This window comes from Accipiter gentilis, chromosome 20 (genome assembly GCF_929443795.1).
Source record: "Accipiter gentilis chromosome 20, bAccGen1.1, whole genome shotgun sequence".
NCBI lineage: Eukaryota > Metazoa > Chordata > Aves > Accipitriformes > Accipitridae > Astur > Astur gentilis.
The window spans coordinates 8,272,460-8,290,995 of record NC_064899.1 but is presented as its reverse complement, the minus strand read 5'-3'; the positions used below and the strand labels follow the sequence as shown (position 1 = coordinate 8,290,995).

The window sequence follows — 18,536 nt, the reverse complement described above, 5'->3', positions numbered from 1 at the left end:
GTACAGCAACTAGAGCAACATAGAAAGTCCTTTAACATCAGTATATTCATGAAAGTGAAAGTTTGGTACATGAACTTACTTTTATAGAGGTTTTTTTAACTTGCTCTCTAATAAATTAACATATCCTAAAGTGTAGAAGCTGAGTTTATAAAAATACTTTTGAAAAGCTCATAAATTAGCTGTCAATCTCAATCTGAAGGAACAGTACATCAAAGACAATATTCCTTTCAGGATTAAAACAATTCTTTAATTATTATATTGAAATTCTGACTTTTTTTTATGGTTCTCATATATGTCTATAAAAGCTCAGATGGTCAAATACTATACTATTGTAGCATATTTATGAAAATTTTGTAATTTCTATTCCTCATTCTATGGAAGTAACCTTGAGAATTTTCATAAGTGTTTATAGAAACTAAATGTATGTCTTCTCAAAACTAACCTTTGTAATGTAACATATAGAACCTAAAAACTATATTGACTTGTGAAACATGCTTTCTTCCATTTTCTGTCATTTTGACAATACTTTTTCTTTCTTTATCATATTTAGGTTTTCTCTGGATCGTCACACTGACCTTGACAGGATATTTAACATCCATTCTGGAAATGGGTCCATCTATACTTCTAAGCCACTTGACCGTGAGATATCACAATGGCACAATCTTAGCGTTATAGCAGCTGAGATCAGTAAGCCAATTTGGTCTCTTTTTTCCTTTCAGTTTTCCTTAGCCTGCAAAGTTACAGCTGTGACTTCATGAGAAAAAAACTCCTTTCCTTCGCCCTGCCCCTTTCTATTAGATATTCTGGGAAAGTAAATTGGGGGTAGCTAACAGCAGCTGTCTCCTCATTGCTTTTCTCCTCACCTACTTCCACCACTGACCTTTAATGTCCAAGTTACTTCTGAAATGTTACCCAATTAAATAACAGCACTGCAGTAATTCTGTTTTCTTCCTTTTCTTTGGGGACAATGACATGATTTTGCTGTTAAAGTAGCAGAGTTCAGGATGGTATCTCTTCCTATGGTATCTATACCTACAGCTCTTGGAATCAGTACATCTTACAAGTTAGGTTCGATTTCATCCCTAAGCTGTAGCATTTCTTGGACTATTTAAAACAGGTCTCTAGATATTTTCATGCTAAAAGTACAAAGAGGAAAGCCAAGATCCTCCTAAACCTGCTACATTACTGAGATTAACTCTAATCACCTGACAGAAAATTTTCTAAGGGGCAAAGGTCTGATCTTTGAAATCAGCTAGTGAGGATCACTTGCTTTCAAAGACACTGTTTTTTCATGGTTAATTCTATATCAGTCAAAAAAAACCTAAAAGTGCTGATCAGCAGTGAAACATGGCTGGCAAGAACTACACTGCAGAAAACTAAATGAAACGTCATGTCTAGCCAATTAACCACTTTTAGCTGCCCTGTCCCTATTCCTGTAGTCCAAAATAATAGGCTGGTTGTATTGAGCATACCCAGTAGCTATACTTTTTAAAAAAAAAAAAAAAACACTTTTTTTTTTCCACTTGTGATGCATAGTCCTGAACTTCCAGTCCTTCAAAGTGCTGTCCAATATTTTAAGAATACTTTTCAGAAGTATTTATATAACAAAAAAACTTAGTATCCTTGTGTGTTTATATCAAAGTGCTAAACTTTTTTCCTTGTCAGGATACTTTGAGCAAATTTACATTCTGGACCTAGCTGGAGTAGCTAGCATTCTCCAAAGAGGTACTTCAGTTTGGGAGAAAGAAGTGAAGGGGGAGATTTAGGTCTTTAAATCTTTTAAAATATTATAACCTGTGAATCTTATGGCTTGGACAAGTGTATTCTTCGCTGGGTGAAAAACTGGCTGGATGGCCGAGCCCAGAGGGTTGTGGTGAATGGGGTGAAATCCAGTTGGCGGCGGGTCACAAGTGGTGTTCCCCAGAGCTCGGTGCTGGGCCCCGTTCTGTTTAATATCCTTATCAATGATTTGAACGAGGGGATTGAGTGCACCCTCAGCAAATTTGCAGATGACACCAAGTTGGGATGCAGGGTCCATCTGCTTGAGGGTAGGGAGGCTCTACAAAGAGATCTGGACAGGCTGGGTCGATGGGCTGAGGCCAATTGTATGAAGTTCAACAAGGCCAAGTGCTGGGTCCTGCACTTCAGTCACGGCAACCCCATGCAGTGCAGTGTTAAGAATAGAACATATTTGGAAAGTTAGTACAAAAACGCAAAAGGCTTTGAAAAACAGTGCCCTAAGCCTGCCATTGTAAAGAATTCAGGATGTCAAAAAGATCCACATCATACTCCTTAGCAAAGGTGTTATTAATAACAAGTGAACTTAATGCCAGCTACTCCTAAATGTTTACTATTTTATTTGAAGCAGCTTAAAAGGAAAAAAAAATCAGTAATTTTGAATCATCTTTATTTTCACTTATTCCATTTCATTAAAATTGCAAAATCATACAGTATTTAGCTACCACCTAGAAGAATTCCAAGAAATGTCTGCACTTTTTTACTCTCAGGCATTATTTCAGATTCTTAGTATGGCAACTAGATCAGCAAGTGAGAACAGGATATCTTGTATTCCTGAACTAACCTATACTAATGAGAGGGTACTCTAAATGATACTAGGATTTTGGCATTTGGCAAGGGGTGGTTACTATTCTTGTTTCTCAACCTAAGGTCTGAAGATCTACCTTCATATTTTTTAAGGCAATTTAAACAAAAACCCTTTGATTCTAATCAATTCTTTACCAGATTTTTGGGGGGGGATACTTTCATTGGCTTTGTTGGAATTTCTCCCTACTTATTCAGGCACAAGAGAGGAAAGTCAGGCTTGAAAAATTTTCAAAATATGTATGCACAAAGTCAGTAATGTCTTTTCTGTGTTTAACGAAACAGATCACAAAGAATTTTAAAGTTAAAAATCAAAACGTTACAGCAGAACAATACTCTTGAGCCCACCAAATAATCAAATTTGTCATTATAGTAGTGGGCATACTTTTCATATACTGTATTTCCATAGATTATTAACAGTTGCAGTCCCTATTTTCATGTAAAATCTTAATTGCTCACTAGATAACAATACGTTAATTTATTTACCCTAAGCAAAACATCTTATTTTTCAGAGGGCCTGATTTTTACCCGGTATCAGTTTGTATGCTAAATTTTGACCAGTTTCAGACCTAATCTTGCATGTCTATTGCTCATGAAATTTGGAAGAAAACAGAAAACTTTTAGTAGGAAACTAAACTCATTCTTCTTCTCTTTTCTCCTGTCAGACAACCCCAAAGATACTACTCGTGTTCCTGTCTACGTAAGAATTTTGGATGTTAATGACAATGCCCCACAGTTTGCTGTATTCTACGACACGTTTGTCTGTGAAAATGCAAGAGCTGGACAGGTATGCCTTTGACAAACACTTCCACTATCCAGTTTTGCTACAGCACTCAACTGTAGATCATTCTTGCCTGTTGCTTGGGAGAAATCATGTCCAAAATAGCTTTTGAAATGTTAAAAACGAAAGCAAAGTAGCTCTGTAGGTGAGGCTTAGAGTGAAATATCAATATATTACAACAGCTTCAATGTGTGAATTACCACTTTTCTTTACCTAACCCTGTACTACTGTTAAATCCTGGCTAGATATGTCCAAGAGACATGGTCATAATGAGTTTTGCTGTTATATTCACAAAGTAAAATGTTATATGTAACTACTAAAAAGTTTGATCTATATTTTCAATAACTCTCAAACAGCAAAGTTCATATATTTGTCAGTCCATGCTGATGGTGATTACAGACATTTACATGTCACACCTTTTCTTTTTTTTTTTTTTTTTTGGCGATTGTTAGATTTATCATTTATTTTCGCACCAAACTTTTGTGTTTTGCCTCTTAGAGGCTACAGAATCTATACTTTAATTTAAGTGAAACAACTGCACTACTTAATATCTAGTTCATAATAGGCAGCTGCTCATTAGAACTGTTGAAAAACTGTTTTCCTATTACAGCACAGCATGTCCCAGAGCACAGTCAGCCAATAATAAATCCTTTAAAATGGTAGCGGTAGTACCTCAGTGCAATCAATTTAGCACCTTTGAATAGAACGTGGGAGAAGTGCCAGCTTGTCTTAACTGCTTGAGTCCTACAGGTATGGCATTCAGGTTGTATTACAAGTTTCACATTCAGGTTGCTATTCTTTCTAAAGTAACATCAGCTGGAATTAGAACAGAGGATTTAAGGCCCAAATTTATAACACACAAAATACCTAAAGGTACTGAGCAAGTCTGCTAGGAGAGTTATAAGAGAATTCAAGCTGTTAGATAAATAAAAATCACTGGCTAAGCATCTAGAATTTTTTGACAGTTGCAGTGTCTTCTATAAACGCTAAAATAATATTTTAATCATTTTCAATATGAGACATGGATTAAGAATTGGAAAAGTAGAGCTCTGAACTTTCCTCTTCCAGTTTCACAAAAAAAAAAATCCTGGGGGGGGGAAAGATCTAAATGCATTAATCCACAAATCTTACTCATTTGAGATTTTAGAATCTGTTTTGTCCAGGTTACTAACTATAGAGCATAGAGAAAACACTTACTAGAGCAGTTATATTTTCATGTAAACATATTTTGAGGAACTCTTTTTTTCTGAGCTATCTAGAATATTGAGGTCAGTATAATTTGAAAGTAAATATAAAAGTTATTTCTGCATTACTCTTTTTCTTTTTACATTCAGAAAAGGCTGCCAGTTAAAAAGTTGAAAAAATCCCACACTAATCATTTATGACTAATAAATGAGAAGCTAAATAAGTGTACATATCCATAAATGTTTATTTAAATTGTTATAGAGCTCAGTAGTGTCTCATTTATCAGAAAAAAAGTGCCAAGTTTACTAAAAGGGCTGTAAATATAATAACTTTTTTTAAAAAAAAAGTTAGTTGCAAATGATTGTTTAAAGAAAACAATTCACATGAAGAGAAAAAAAATGCAATGCAGGATAACATGAATAATCTATTTGAATATAATTATATTCTTCTTGTTTACTAGTAGATCATAAATAAGACTTGTTATTTTGGATTTCAGTCTGTCCTGAGAGATTGAACCTAATCAATCCACACTGAACATGGTTCTCCAAGTTTGATTCCTCGTACATTTGTGCTATTTTTCTTTCCTTTCAGGTTTTCATAATTACGTTTGAGCCATGATCAAATTTAAATCTTTGTTAGATCACTGAAAGTATTATCGTACTTCATCAGTCACAAATTCTGTGGTATTCATTTCAACATTTCCTATCTCCTACTGACAAACATTTTAATGAATATGATAGTTTTCCAGTTTCTTTATTTTCCCTTAAAATTTCTATTTACTTACTTTAGATAGAAGTTTATATAATACATATACATGCATATGTATACACCTACTTATATAGACACACACACTATATAGTATATATGGATGTGTGTGTATATACATATACAGACACATACACATCTATGCATATACATAGCAAGAGAGAGAGGGAGAGTGCTTTTTAGGAAATGTGATTTTTGAAGTCTGAGTGACTTAAAGGGCCTGTGACTGTTTTCCTGCTTGCTATTACTGCTGATGTCAGATCATACCATGACCTTCCAAGCAACGGGAATACCCGGTTCCAAAAAGCTGAAGGTACAAACAAGCAGTGCCTCTGGCAGAATGCCATTTTGCTGGATGTTGCTCTTTTATGCCCCCTAAAACCCAGGACAATCCTGGTGTGATGGCATAAAGGGGACACAGGCATTCATGTGAGCTATACAAGGCTGACTCAGCAGGAGTTGGGGGGAAGAAAGGAGCAAAATGCTTGGACTGCTGCAGCGCGGTACCCAAAGAAGTTCAGCTGTCCTTCACCCTCAGGCGAGAAGAGCCAGGAGTTGGGCATCTGGGCACGTGGATTCCCACTGGTTTTGGCAGCTCCCAGCTGCCACATGTCTGGCAGCTCAGCAGCCAGCCTCCAAAGATCCTCTGATGTGAAAGATAGGAGTCAGTGTAGAAAGCAGAAGTCAGTCCTACTTTAGAGAGTTTTTATATGGAAGCCGAGTATATTTTTTCTACATATTCGTTTTCCCTATAGTAATGGTCAGAAGAGGGAGAAAACAAATTTAAAGAAAAACAAAACTCCAGCTGAGAAAGCAAGCAAGCTGCTGTATTAAAAGAAATCCAATCCTTGCCTCGTGAAGAAATGTGTTGCTGTATTCTGGATGGACAGGAGAGAAGTTGGGAGTTAATCATGCATTTGTTAAGGCAAACAGGAGTACATTGCAATTGTTGATGTTCAAGATGATCAGTCCTGACAAAAGCTGTGATATGAAGAGAAATGGCTGTATTTGGAAGAACTGGAAGAGGAAAAACAAACAGGGTTTAACAAGTATGCCACAGGGAAGGAGTACTGTCAAAAATTAGATGTAATTCCATGCTTGAAAAAACACTGCAATTTAAAATGATGGATCACAAATGAAGAATAAAAATGACCTAGGCTAAATATTAACTTATTTTTGGAAGTTAATCTTAAGAATATAACTCAACATTCATGCATGCATGCATGCACAAAAATTCAGCCATAAGTACAGTTTTTATTGCTATGGTATTAAAAAAAACACTCTGAAATACAGCAATAAATACATCAAAAATTTTATTTTGGGGGAAATGACATTTTGCCACCCTTAGGCATAGAAACTTCCATGAAAAAAGCCGCATGTTATTTACCTGACAGATAAACAAATGTTGATAAAGGGCTTGCCATTACTTCCCCCCAAAATACCCAAACTTTTTGTAGGCATTGCAGAAAGCACTCAATCCAAGTATTAAACTGACCTGATGCAGCTTACTCTGAGAATTGTGACACCAGATTCTCATCCCACTCTGAGGTTGTGCATCTGTAGAGTATGCTACAGTGTTTTACAAGAGTTGAAATACATATGTAATCTAACTGGCATTTTTAATCCCAGGAGTGTTATTGGTGTATTTTGCTATACTAATAAATAGAAAATATCTTGTTGTAGAAACAAATGTTATTATTTTGAAATTTAATTTGAAACTTTAACTTTTCCTTATCAGAAAAATCTATTTAATGAAATACTATTTTTATCATAAAAATATAAAACATCCTCTGAATTCCTATCTTAGGTATTGATTTGAATTTAAAATGATGGATCAGAGATGAACAATAAAAATTACCTAGGCTACAGATAAAACTACTTCTGGCAAGTTATGTCCCATATGTAGTTACAAAAATACATAAAGATGTATTGAAAAAAAAAAAGAAATAGAGGAAGACTAAGGCAGAAGCTGGCCATTTTATACATGTACGTGTACCACCACATGAAATGTATGGATGCTCTTGTTGGAAAAACTTATATGATATGCTTTTTTAACGTTTGTTCAGTTAATGCGTTCTACAGATTAAGCTGTAAATCAATATGTGTATAGTTTGAATATGAAGTTGTCTTAACACTTATAGTCTTCTTAAAGTAATCAGACAGCTGTATCAAAAACCTAAGTGTATTTGGATTCTTTGTTGTTTGTTTGCTTGCTTTTTTTCCTGCAGCTTATTCAAACCATAAGTGCAGTAGACAAAGATGACCCTCTTGGTGGACAAAAGTTTTTCTTCAGTTTAGCTGCTGTTAACCCTAACTTCACTGTTCAGGATAATGAAGGTAAAATTCATGCCTATTCCAGGGAAGGAGTTTTATCTTTGCTGTCTGGCATACATTCCTGAAATATATTTGCTTTTTGATATCTCTCAATATGTAGAGAAGCCATTAAGGCTGCTACTAGCAAGAATAATAATTTTACCTGAGTGTTTGTGGTTTAGGGCTTCTACATATTTATCTGTGTAATGGAGGCAAAAATTAGCATGGTGAAAATGTGATAAAACAAATTATAAAGAAAATCAGTAAAAGTGTTGGTTTGAGTAGCCAGATGAAATGCTTGACTGAAGAAAAAAGGTTTCAAAAATGGCTTCAGGTGACAAGTTTAGATTTTTCACTTTAGCCTTCTGTCACATAGTTCTGATTCCCCTGGTCTTCTGTTTTGCTTCTTTCTGACCACTAATGAAAATAATAGTTCTAAGCCCATAGCCACTTTGGCTTTTCTTTTGATCCTTTGTCAATCTTTCTTTATCAGAGAAAATTTTCAGAAGATTCTGTTGAGGAAGGGGGACTAAGCACCCATTTTGGCCTTCATCGTTAGTATGACTAACTGAAAGGGCTCTAGATTGCAGAAGAAATAAATGAAAGGGAACATGCTCTCAGCCTTCAAAAGTGTTACAGGCAATGGGAATAATCCTCTTTTTCTGATGAAGATTTCAGGAAGTAATAGGCTGCAAACAACAGCAGAAAAAATTCTAAGAGTAGGGAAAGTGAAGAATTCAAATCAAATAATTTGTGTTCCTTACAAAATTCCCAGCAGCAGAGATATATAAAGATCCATCAGAAACATAGTTTTTGATGTTGAGTGTAAACAAATAGCATACAAGTACCACAAACCTATGAAGGGATGCAATAAAGGAAAACTTTGTGTTTCACATAATGGAGACTATGAAAAAAATATATAATTTAATAATTTAAACAAAGATTATATTCTGGCGACTAGGTCCTGAGTGTATAGAGTTATAGACCTTGCTATTTCTTTTCTATCTGTAATTATTTTCTTTCTTTTTGCACATGGGTTGTTTTAATTCAGCCTGAAGTTGGCTGGCACTTACCTCAAGAGATCCACAAGTATGATGAAAATTAAATTTTCCTTCTAATGGAGCCTTATCTGTATTTCCTTTCTTTTGGACTAAAATGTTACTAACTCTAGCGTTGGCTCACACTCTAGTGTTGTGTCGCTAACAATAGAAGAAATAGTCTCTCCCTGTTATTCATTCCTTCTCTTCCTTACCTTCACTCTGGCCACTCAGTGAGCAGCTTTTGATGCTGAAGTGTGCTGCATACAACTAAGATTTGTCTGCTACAAATACAGTTTAGTAAGTTCACTTCTCAAAACTATGAAGGAATACCTACTGTCTTTCATATTTTCTGAATTCCTAAGACAATTTTTACCCCCCCCCCCCCCCCCCCCCCCCAAATCTATTCCATGTGCTAAGGTACATAATTCCTTGTTCTACAGTATGTTGAAAGTGCTTTGGTGTGGAAAATCTCATACTGAGTTTACAGATAGCACTCCCGTGGGTGTTGTCACAGAAGATCCGTAGAAAGAATCTTTCAGAACAGAGTGCTTGTTGAACAGCGTGAAGTGGAAGGTTATTTTTTCTCAGTTGGCCACTTCATTTCAGGGCTTCAGCCCTGAACTGGAACTGTCATGCACTGCATGCATTAATCTATAAAACATTTTAAGCTTTGAGAAATCCTCTTTTCAAATCACACTCAAAGGTGGTGCAGAGGCACAGAGGAGCAGGCCAGGTGTTCATAAAAAATAATAAATAGCTTTCTGATCAAATGGGAATGTCATTAGAAAAAGAGAGATACCACTGTGATATGAGGAACAGTTTCAAAATGCTACCAGTGATGTAAAATATGATGGTTTGCATGTACTATAAATGATACATTTTATATTCATACACTCTACAACAGTGTATTTTAATCAATCTAGATAACACTGCCAGAATTTTGACAAGAAGGAATGGCTTTAGTCGACATGAAATAAGTACTTACCTTCTACCAGTGGTGATATCAGACAATGACTACCCGATCCAGAGCAGCACCGGCACGCTGACCATTCGCGTGTGTGCCTGCGACAGCCGGGGGAACATGCAGTCCTGCAACGCCGAGGCCTTGCTCCTCCCCGCCGGCCTCAGCACCGGGGCGCTGGTTGCCATCCTCCTCTGCATCATTATCCTGCTGGGTAAGAAAAAAAATGCATCTTTCCCCCTATGAACAAATGCTTCAAGCCTGGCTTATTTTACAAAACTATGCAGGTCGGTAAAAATTAATGATCATGGGTTTTGCAAGAAGAATTCAACTGCAACTTAAAAGAAAAAAAAAAAAGGCAAAATCCATTTGTCTGGGAGTTGGACATTGTAAATAAGAATTCAAGTCCCACACTGTTAAAGCTGTCAAGTGTGCAACCAGAAGCTCATTTCTGTTCTTTCGTTAAGTTGTCCAAAAAAAGAGAGGAGGAATAGTATAATGGAAAATCACTTCCATGTCTTTCATTTAAAATTTTTTTTGAGGGGATGTCTCTTTTTTATTTAAATAACTACCTAAAATCAACATGCAGTATATATTTCACACAGAATATGCCGGTAAATAGTATTTTTACTATATTAAAGCACTGTCTATCCAGAGGTTTCTGTGCTGTAATAAAAAAAAATAACTTTGGTTAAGCCTCCATTTTGTGGTTTTCAGAATATCACTAGTGACTTATAATTCACCTCAAAACCAGTTTTTAACACTACACTTTGAGCTTAAAAAAGGGAAAAGATCATCAGAATAGACCCGGCTATTTTAAAACTCATTAAAGTTACAGAAGGAGCATGTAGACAAGCTCTCGGTTCTGTACAGCAGAGCACACAATGTGTGTGCAAAATAGCACATTTTGATATAGACCTTACTGTGCTACTGTAATACAGTTAGAGATGTTTATCCATTTATCAGACAGAAATGAATGGCTGAAATGTAGCTGAAATAAAGCTCTTGTACCTGGTGGATTTGCTACTGAGAAACTGATAAATAGAGATTCTTTGTTTCTCTCTTTAAGTTATAGTGGTGCTGTTTGCTGCTCTGAAGAGGCAACGGAAGAAGGAGCCTTTGATCCTCTCTAAAGAGGACATCAGAGACAACATTGTGAGTTACAATGACGAAGGCGGTGGAGAGGAAGACACCCAGGCCTTTGATATCGGCACACTGAGGAATCCTGCAGCTATCGAAGATAAGAAGCTTCGACGAGACATTATCCCTGAAACGTTATTTGTACCACGGAGGACTCCTTCAGCACCAGATAACACAGATGTCCGAGATTTCATTAACCAAAGGCTAAAAGAGCACGATACTGATCCTTCTGCACCGCCGTATGACTCACTTGCAACCTATGCCTATGAAGGAAATGATTCAATAGCGGAATCCTTGAGCTCCTTAGAGTCGGGTACTACCGAAGGAGACCAAAACTATGATTACCTCCGAGAATGGGGCCCTCGGTTTAATAAGCTAGCTGAAATGTACGGTGGAGGAGAAAGTGACAAAGACACTTCTTAACCTACAGTAGGCTACATTTTTGTTTCCTTTGAGCGGAAGTAATTTTACAGACACCTTCTGCACTCAACAGTATTTAACATTCAGGAAAATTTTCCTGCCACTCAGCACAATGGTTTCCTTTTAAAATTTGTGTTTAATTTGTCCATTAATGTCATTCATTCTTTCTAGTAGGATTCCACTTGGAATATATACAGCATTTTATTTAATCACCTTCCAAGAGCCAAAGCTATGGAAATTCAGTGTTGTCCATTTTAGTAAGTAAAATAAACAATACCTTACCTTCAGAAATTTGAACAGGGTGATAATCCCTTAAGCAACCTCATGTACAAGCCGCTTCTGTTAGGTACATGTCCTATCCTTGCAAGTGCAGCTTTTAAGATGGCAAAGAAGAAACAATCCAATATGTCCTGTTCTGTACATTAAATGAAAACAAAATGTACATGTGGTGTTAATAAGTGTAACATGCAGCTGGTTTAAAAAAAAAAGTTTGTGCAACTTCATTTCATCAAATTCTATCTGCCAATGTTTTATATTTATATTTTTGTATTTATTTTTAAGAAATAAACCAGGTTTTACAACTACGTTGATGCTTGCCTGCCTGTTCTGGCCATCAATTCCAGGCTTGGAGAGAACATGAAATTTCTCCAGTGACAGCACAGCCAAGCGCCAGTACTTCTATGCTGCAGTATTCCACGCATTTAACCCAATCGGAAGTCCTTGTGCGCACAGGGAGAGGATCAAGTTATAGACCTATTTGTTTGCTCAGAAGTGCTACTTCCTACAGATGTCACATTTAAGAGAAATTTGTTTTATTTTTGAGCTGAACTAATGATATTCTATTCTAGAAAGATGAACTACTATTTTGTCTCAACTTGAATTACCTTATTCTAAAAACATTCTGCCACAATACATCCAAACACAAAGAATTAGTTTCAAAAATTGAGTTTATTTGTCCTATAGTTCTCCATTTTGAATCGTAATTGCATCATCAGAGGAGATCTGTAACTGCAATGAATGAAGCGTAAAAAGATTTTTAAACAATCATTTTTAAGCGCCACCCTTTTCCGAAGACAAATCATTTAAAGACAAACCACTGCATGTTGTATTGCAACCATCTGAGGGTAACCTAATCTGCTTTAAAGCTGTCAGGCTGAAGGCTGACAAAGTGTCAGTAAAATTAGCGCTCCCCCCACCCAATTTACTGAGTTTTCTGATAGCTTGGAAAAGCGTAGTACAAAGAAACCTAAGCAACTAGCCAACTGTAACAGAAATCATACTTTAGCTATCATGAAACAAGCTAGGTATCCCAAGACATTTTAAGACGTCTCTTTTTTCTTTCAATCTTTAGATTACACAAATCTATTTAGTAAACAAGCACTGAGATTTTGAAACATCGCTGAGATTAAATAATTTCAGAGCAAAAGCAGGACGTCATAGGGTCTGTATTTACTTCTTTATTGTGGAAGAAACACGTCTGAAGGATAATCTCTCCTCTGTCTCTCTTAACTTCTTACTGGGATAAAATCAAGGGATATTGAAAATATATTAGTCCTTCAAAAAGTGCAATGCTGCATTCTTATTTGATCAGATATTTCTTCCCCTTAATGGAGTGATTAAACCCAATGATGTTGAAAGCTGAATACAGTGCCATTATGCAAACTATTGTGGTGCAATGGAGACCAAATTTTTATTGACTTGATATCAAGTTAAACTATTTGATCTATTAAGAAACCATGAAGATTATGGATTTTTCTTCATTTCATTCAATAATAGTTTCATTAACTAAGGAATTTTTATGTTCCTTAATAGAAAATAATTCTGAGAATATTAAGAAACATCTTAGATAATCAGAAGTCTTACAGGCCATACAATCAGTTGATCTTCTTTATTATTATCTAATGAAATGGATCTAATTTTTCTTCCTTCCTAATCTCCATTTGTCCTTCAACAGCATGAAATAGGAAGAAACAAACAAAATTCATCCATTCAATACATAAATAGCCAAAAGGCCCTCTTCAAATACTGTTTTCTGCCTGCAGCAACATTGAGATCAGTGACACCCTACATATTTAACTAAGTATGTATTAGGACAGAAGATAAAATAGGCTGTAATATAGCTGGGTTTTACCTCTTTGTTAAAATCAAGATTTTGGTTAAACAGGTCCAGCCAACGCGTTCACATATAACTCAGTAAGAATCTCTGCTTGTTTCCAGAAAGAAAAAAACCACACAGCTCCCTCACTCCTTAAGCATATCAGGAAATGTCAAATAAGACACTTATTATTTTGATTTTCATTACAGTACTTATTTCTGAATAGTAATTATGTGGAAATATTTGTCTATCACTACATTTAAGGAAGTTATTTTATAATTGCTCAGCATAATCTGAACCTAATGTTTAAAATTTAATCCTGTATGCATTATTAATAATTATTATTATTATGCATTATTGTGAAAGTATATGGCAATATATAAACATTCTACTAAAATTATTATATAAACAGTATCAATGAAAATTTGTTTAACCCCTTGCCATATCCTTGGAGTTTTATTTCCCAGTACATTTTAGGAAAAGGAAAAAAAAAAAATCCATTTCAGCACTATAGATGTTACTGTGCAAATAGCATTTCACTGTACAAATATATACCATTTTACTGTACAAATATCTCAGCCTCGTGAAAGTGGGCATAGGAACATGCAGTCACTTGTGCAGACAAATCATAAAAAAGCGTTGAGGAAGTCATAATTCATTGTCATATCTAATTTATTTTAGGAACCAGATCATTTAAGCAACTGAGTCTGGTCCTTGGTATTACATGCAGTCACAGAATAGTCCGCAAACAATGGTCTCCATGCTCTTACATGCAACAGGTGAGTCATAAGAGCTTAGTCAAATGTAAGGCCATATAGTAAAAGATAAAAGCCATGAGTATCAGATGTCACGGAAAGGGAGAAGAAAGGCATCAAGGGAACTATCCCAATGTCTTTCTTACACCCCTATAGTAGTCAAGAATTGGAAAGTGAAACTCCCAGACAATTCAAAGTGGAGAAAATGTAAAATAGGATACCTGGTTCCCAAGTAGTGCCTGCTAAGCGTAGCCACTTGAAATTGTACTTAACAAAATGTAATATGTAGTAAAAAAAGACCCTTGTATTGTTTAGTCTGAATGAATTTTCTACACATCCTTGTGATAAAAATGCCACAGGAACACACTAAACAAAGAGAAAATACATTAATATTGCATTTCAGGTGGAACCTACAAATGACTTACAAGACAAACCTCATGAATGTTTAAAAATTCAGAAACATATCAAAACTATTGTAGCCACTGGAATCCCAGGAATCGGTGAGGTCGTAGAGTCTGTTGCAACAAACTAATTTTTTTTTTTATTTTTTTTTTTTAAGAAAAAGCAGGTTTGTGAAAGAAGGTGTGTACAAGATCTTATATTAACAACGACAAAAATACTAGTATTTCATAGGGCCTTCAGGGAGAAGATTGATGGTAAGAACTGCCTAAGCAGACTAAAAAAAAAAAACCCAGGGAATAAAACAAGGACCTACATCAACAAAATCCTCACACTTCACACCATAGGGTCAATATCCACCAGCTGCCAGCCCTACATATGCAGATGTTTTTCACTCATTCACTGTTAGAAGGTGTCACATTTCCACCATTTGTCCTTCAACCACATGTAATACTATTCCCAGGCCAAACTATTTATCAGTTACATTACTGTCTGTCCAGAGTCTGCTCTTCATTCCACTCACTTATTGTCCAGTATGACTCTATTATCCTTAAGTCAGATTTCCTATAAAGTTTTTTTTTAAATTCTTAGGCTACCTATCACACAAAGTTGGAAGAAAAAGAACGAAATTTGCTACATTATTCTCCTTCAAATCTCTTCTTAGAATTTGCTCCTACTGGAGTAACTACAAAAATACCTGTTAAGGGGTACAGAGCTGCTCATTATGCTAATCACAAATGGTGGAGAAAATTAAATCCAATCATTACTCCAGGTTGTTTCAGACTGGTTTGCCTTTATTCTAACAGATGTCAAATTATTTGACAGTGATCCTTAGGTTTATCCGACACTTGGGAAAAAATAAATACTTTCTTTTGGCCCATAACTAACTACTCAAAAGAAAAATCAATGAGCTTTTTAGGAAGCTAGCTAGTAACATATATCTGATATAAGCATTTCAACAAAACAGTTTAGGCTTCCTTACTTTTTGTCAAATGAGTGGACTAGAGATCTGACAATAACAGTCACCAGGAAGCCTTCAAACACTGCATTATCATTATGAGACCTGGTTGAACAGCACAGAAATCACCCAAGAGTAATCTGTTCACAGCAAGATGAGCAGATAGATGTTCAAGCTAAAACAATTTCACTTATTCGTAACAGTGTTATTTATTATGTCCAAAAACATTATGTAAATAGTTAACATAAGGAGATAATATCGAATATAAGGAGACGTGTGAATACAATTTTTTTTCCAACAAAATGTCATAGGCTTCTCTATAGTCTCTCCAGTTTTTCAGAGGCTTATTCAAACTCTATTCTAATATGGTTGAACTGGCTGCAAAGTCACTTTCCACATAACTAAAGATGTAAAATATAGTAGTAACAACATGGGAATCAATAAATAGAACAAGACAGATGGAATTAATTTTTTAAAAAAATTTCTTTTGTTTTCTCTTCCTTAAAGCTATTTTTGTTTTTGTTTTAAAGGAATATAGTCAGCTATGAAATCAAAATGACAGTTTTTAAACTAATGTTTTTTCTGAACGTCTTTTTTTTTTTTTTTTCAAAAAATTTTTTCAAACCAAACATTTAACTTTTGAGAAAACTTAATTGTCTTTCAGTTGATGTCAACGTCAGTAAACCATGAAAAAATAAAAACTCTTTGAAAAGAAATATGACAAATACTCTTTCTTTGATTTTTGGCTACAAACCAGGGATCAGATATATTTTGAACATATACTAGCAGTATTGAACATTTCCATTAACATTTGCACAACAATATTTTGATTGTTGATTAAGCATTCAAAGGAAAACACTTTCTAAATATACTTGCACCCATGTTTAAGTACTGTGTGTGGAAACTTTCAGAAAGCTTCTCTTATATCTGTCTTTTTGAGGGAAACAGAACAAATTCTAATTATAAAATAATCATTGAAATGCCAGAGGAAAGCCAACAGTTAAATCGACAAAGTATCTTTTATGTTCCAAACAGACTATAGGATGACAAAGTAGTGTGACTTGTAGCTGTATGGTCACAAAAAGTACAGCAAATCCAAGAAATGATTGATCAATAACTCCTGAAAAGTTTTAGAAGTCATGCGTGTTGACAAACTCTAATTTACAGAAGAACTTTGGTATATTTAACAATGGTGCATAAAGAACATCTCTATCATAATGCACACCTCTAGTATGCATCTCCCCACATGAATTTCATCATTACAAAGAAATACAGAAATAATGAACATTTGTGATTTTTGACTGGCTTTTGGATAGTGTGGTAATCTGCTTGTTCATGAGGACAGGAAGCCAGAAGATCTGATCACCTTCAGGAACTTCATTTACTTGCTAAGAAACAAGACAGTCACAATTTTTACACGTAGAGGAGGGAAGTCCAGATTTCAGTCTGCTTAGATATCAAACAGGTGTTTCACAAGATCTCCCATCAAAACTCCTAAAGAAATTAAGCCGCCATAGCATCAAATGGAAAGTCCTCACCTGGGCAAAGACAGAAAATCAGTGAAAGGAGTAAATATTCAATAATTTGAGGAAGGCCAAAAAATGGACCCCTTCCTGATCTGATCTTTTGATCTGCAAAAGGAGATGAATAATGGGGTAAGAGAGCTTATTCGGGATTGTTATTAAGTTTAAGACTAGTAAATAAAAGGGCCAGTCATAAGAAATGAAGGGGCACATTGCAACTTTAAATGACTGGGCAATAAATTAGCAAACAAAATCACTATAGATTTATGTGAAGTGACACAGTGATGAGACATGGTTATTCACAAGTGAGATCTTGTAATTATAATGGCTAATTGTGGGACAACCTTAGTTCAGTATTAAGTAAATAAAGGAAATAAAATATTAAGAATTATTAGGAAAAGAACAAAAAAATTGTTATGCTACTGTCTGTCATGTCCTTATATTGAATGTTTTATTGCTGTCCTTATCAGATTCTCCCCCAGACAAGATATTCTAAACCTAGAAAAGATAAAGAGGTTGAGGGATGATCAAAGGCAGAACACAGTTTCTCCATGAGGAACAACGAGGCAGGTTAGGATTCTTCAGCTGACAGTAGTTATGACAGTTGTCTATGAAAACATGAACATTATAGAGGATCTACTATTCACTGTGTTTTCAATAAAAGAAACAGGAATCATTTAATAAATCCAACAAATATCAGCTTCAAAAAGAAGCAAAAGAGGTTATTTTTTTGAGACACAAAACACACCTAAAGCTATGGAGTTCCTCGCTGCAAGATTTTGTAGATGCTAGTAGCTCACATGGATTACAAAACTGTTGTAGGAAATGTTTCAAAAGTTCTTCAATGCAAGTTACAGTCATTCAAGAAGCCCTGGATTTTTACGTCGCCAGAGATCATAGAACTAACTTGTATGTGGAAGTAACACTACATGCTAACTTTATACAATGATTCATATTTTCTCATTTTTATGACATTCCCTCTGTCCCCAAAACCAAATCCCACCTTATGAATCTGAATGCAAATGGATCAGTGATCCTTGACATTCTTTCTTTATACCTGCAACTGCTGCTGAATCATAGAACCATTGAATCGTTTAGGTTGGAAAAGACCTTTGAGTCATCAATTCCAACCATAAACCTAACACTGCCAAGTCCACTACTAAACCATGTCCCTAAGCACCACATCTACAGCCTCCAGGGATGGTGACTCAACCATTTCCCTGGGCAGACTGTTCCAATACTTCACAACTCTTTTGGTGAAGAAATTTTTCCTAGTATTCAATCTAAACCTCCCCTGGCACAACTTGAGGCTGTTTCCTCTTGTCTTATCATTTGTTACTTGGGAGAAAAGACTGACACCTACCTCACTACAACCCCCATCATCATGGGATAATTCTCCAGAAAATGCTTTAACAGTATCCAGAAGAGAAGTAGACCAGGAAAATGATAGAACGTATTGATAAAAAAACCTTTATTTTAACCATACTCAGCTAAACTCACCTTCACTACAGTTGCACTTTAATACAGTGGGCCCAAAATATGAATTTATTTGAACAAAATTTAGTGGCTACATTTTCAAGACATTGCTGGTATAAGAACT

General features: G+C 35.4%; 1 protein-coding gene across 4 annotated transcripts in view; it reads left to right on the top strand.

Moving 5' to 3' along the window:
- Window positions 1–11,777, top strand: part of CDH10 (cadherin 10) — a 99,145-nt gene extending 87,368 nt beyond the window's left edge. For all 4 annotated transcript variants that reach the window (XM_049823977.1, XM_049823979.1, XM_049823975.1 and 1 more), the window contains exons 8-12: window positions 551–687; window positions 3,267–3,388; window positions 7,561–7,669; window positions 9,609–9,860; window positions 10,716–11,777. In XM_049823977.1, the coding sequence (XP_049679934.1) occupies window positions 551–687; window positions 3,267–3,388; window positions 7,561–7,669; window positions 9,609–9,860; window positions 10,716–11,209 (1,114 nt within the window). In that variant the 3' untranslated portion in view covers window positions 11,210–11,777. The remainder of the gene's footprint in view (window positions 1–550; window positions 688–3,266; window positions 3,389–7,560; window positions 7,670–9,608; window positions 9,861–10,715) is intronic.
- The last annotated feature ends 6,759 nt before the right edge of the window (window positions 11,778–18,536 follow it).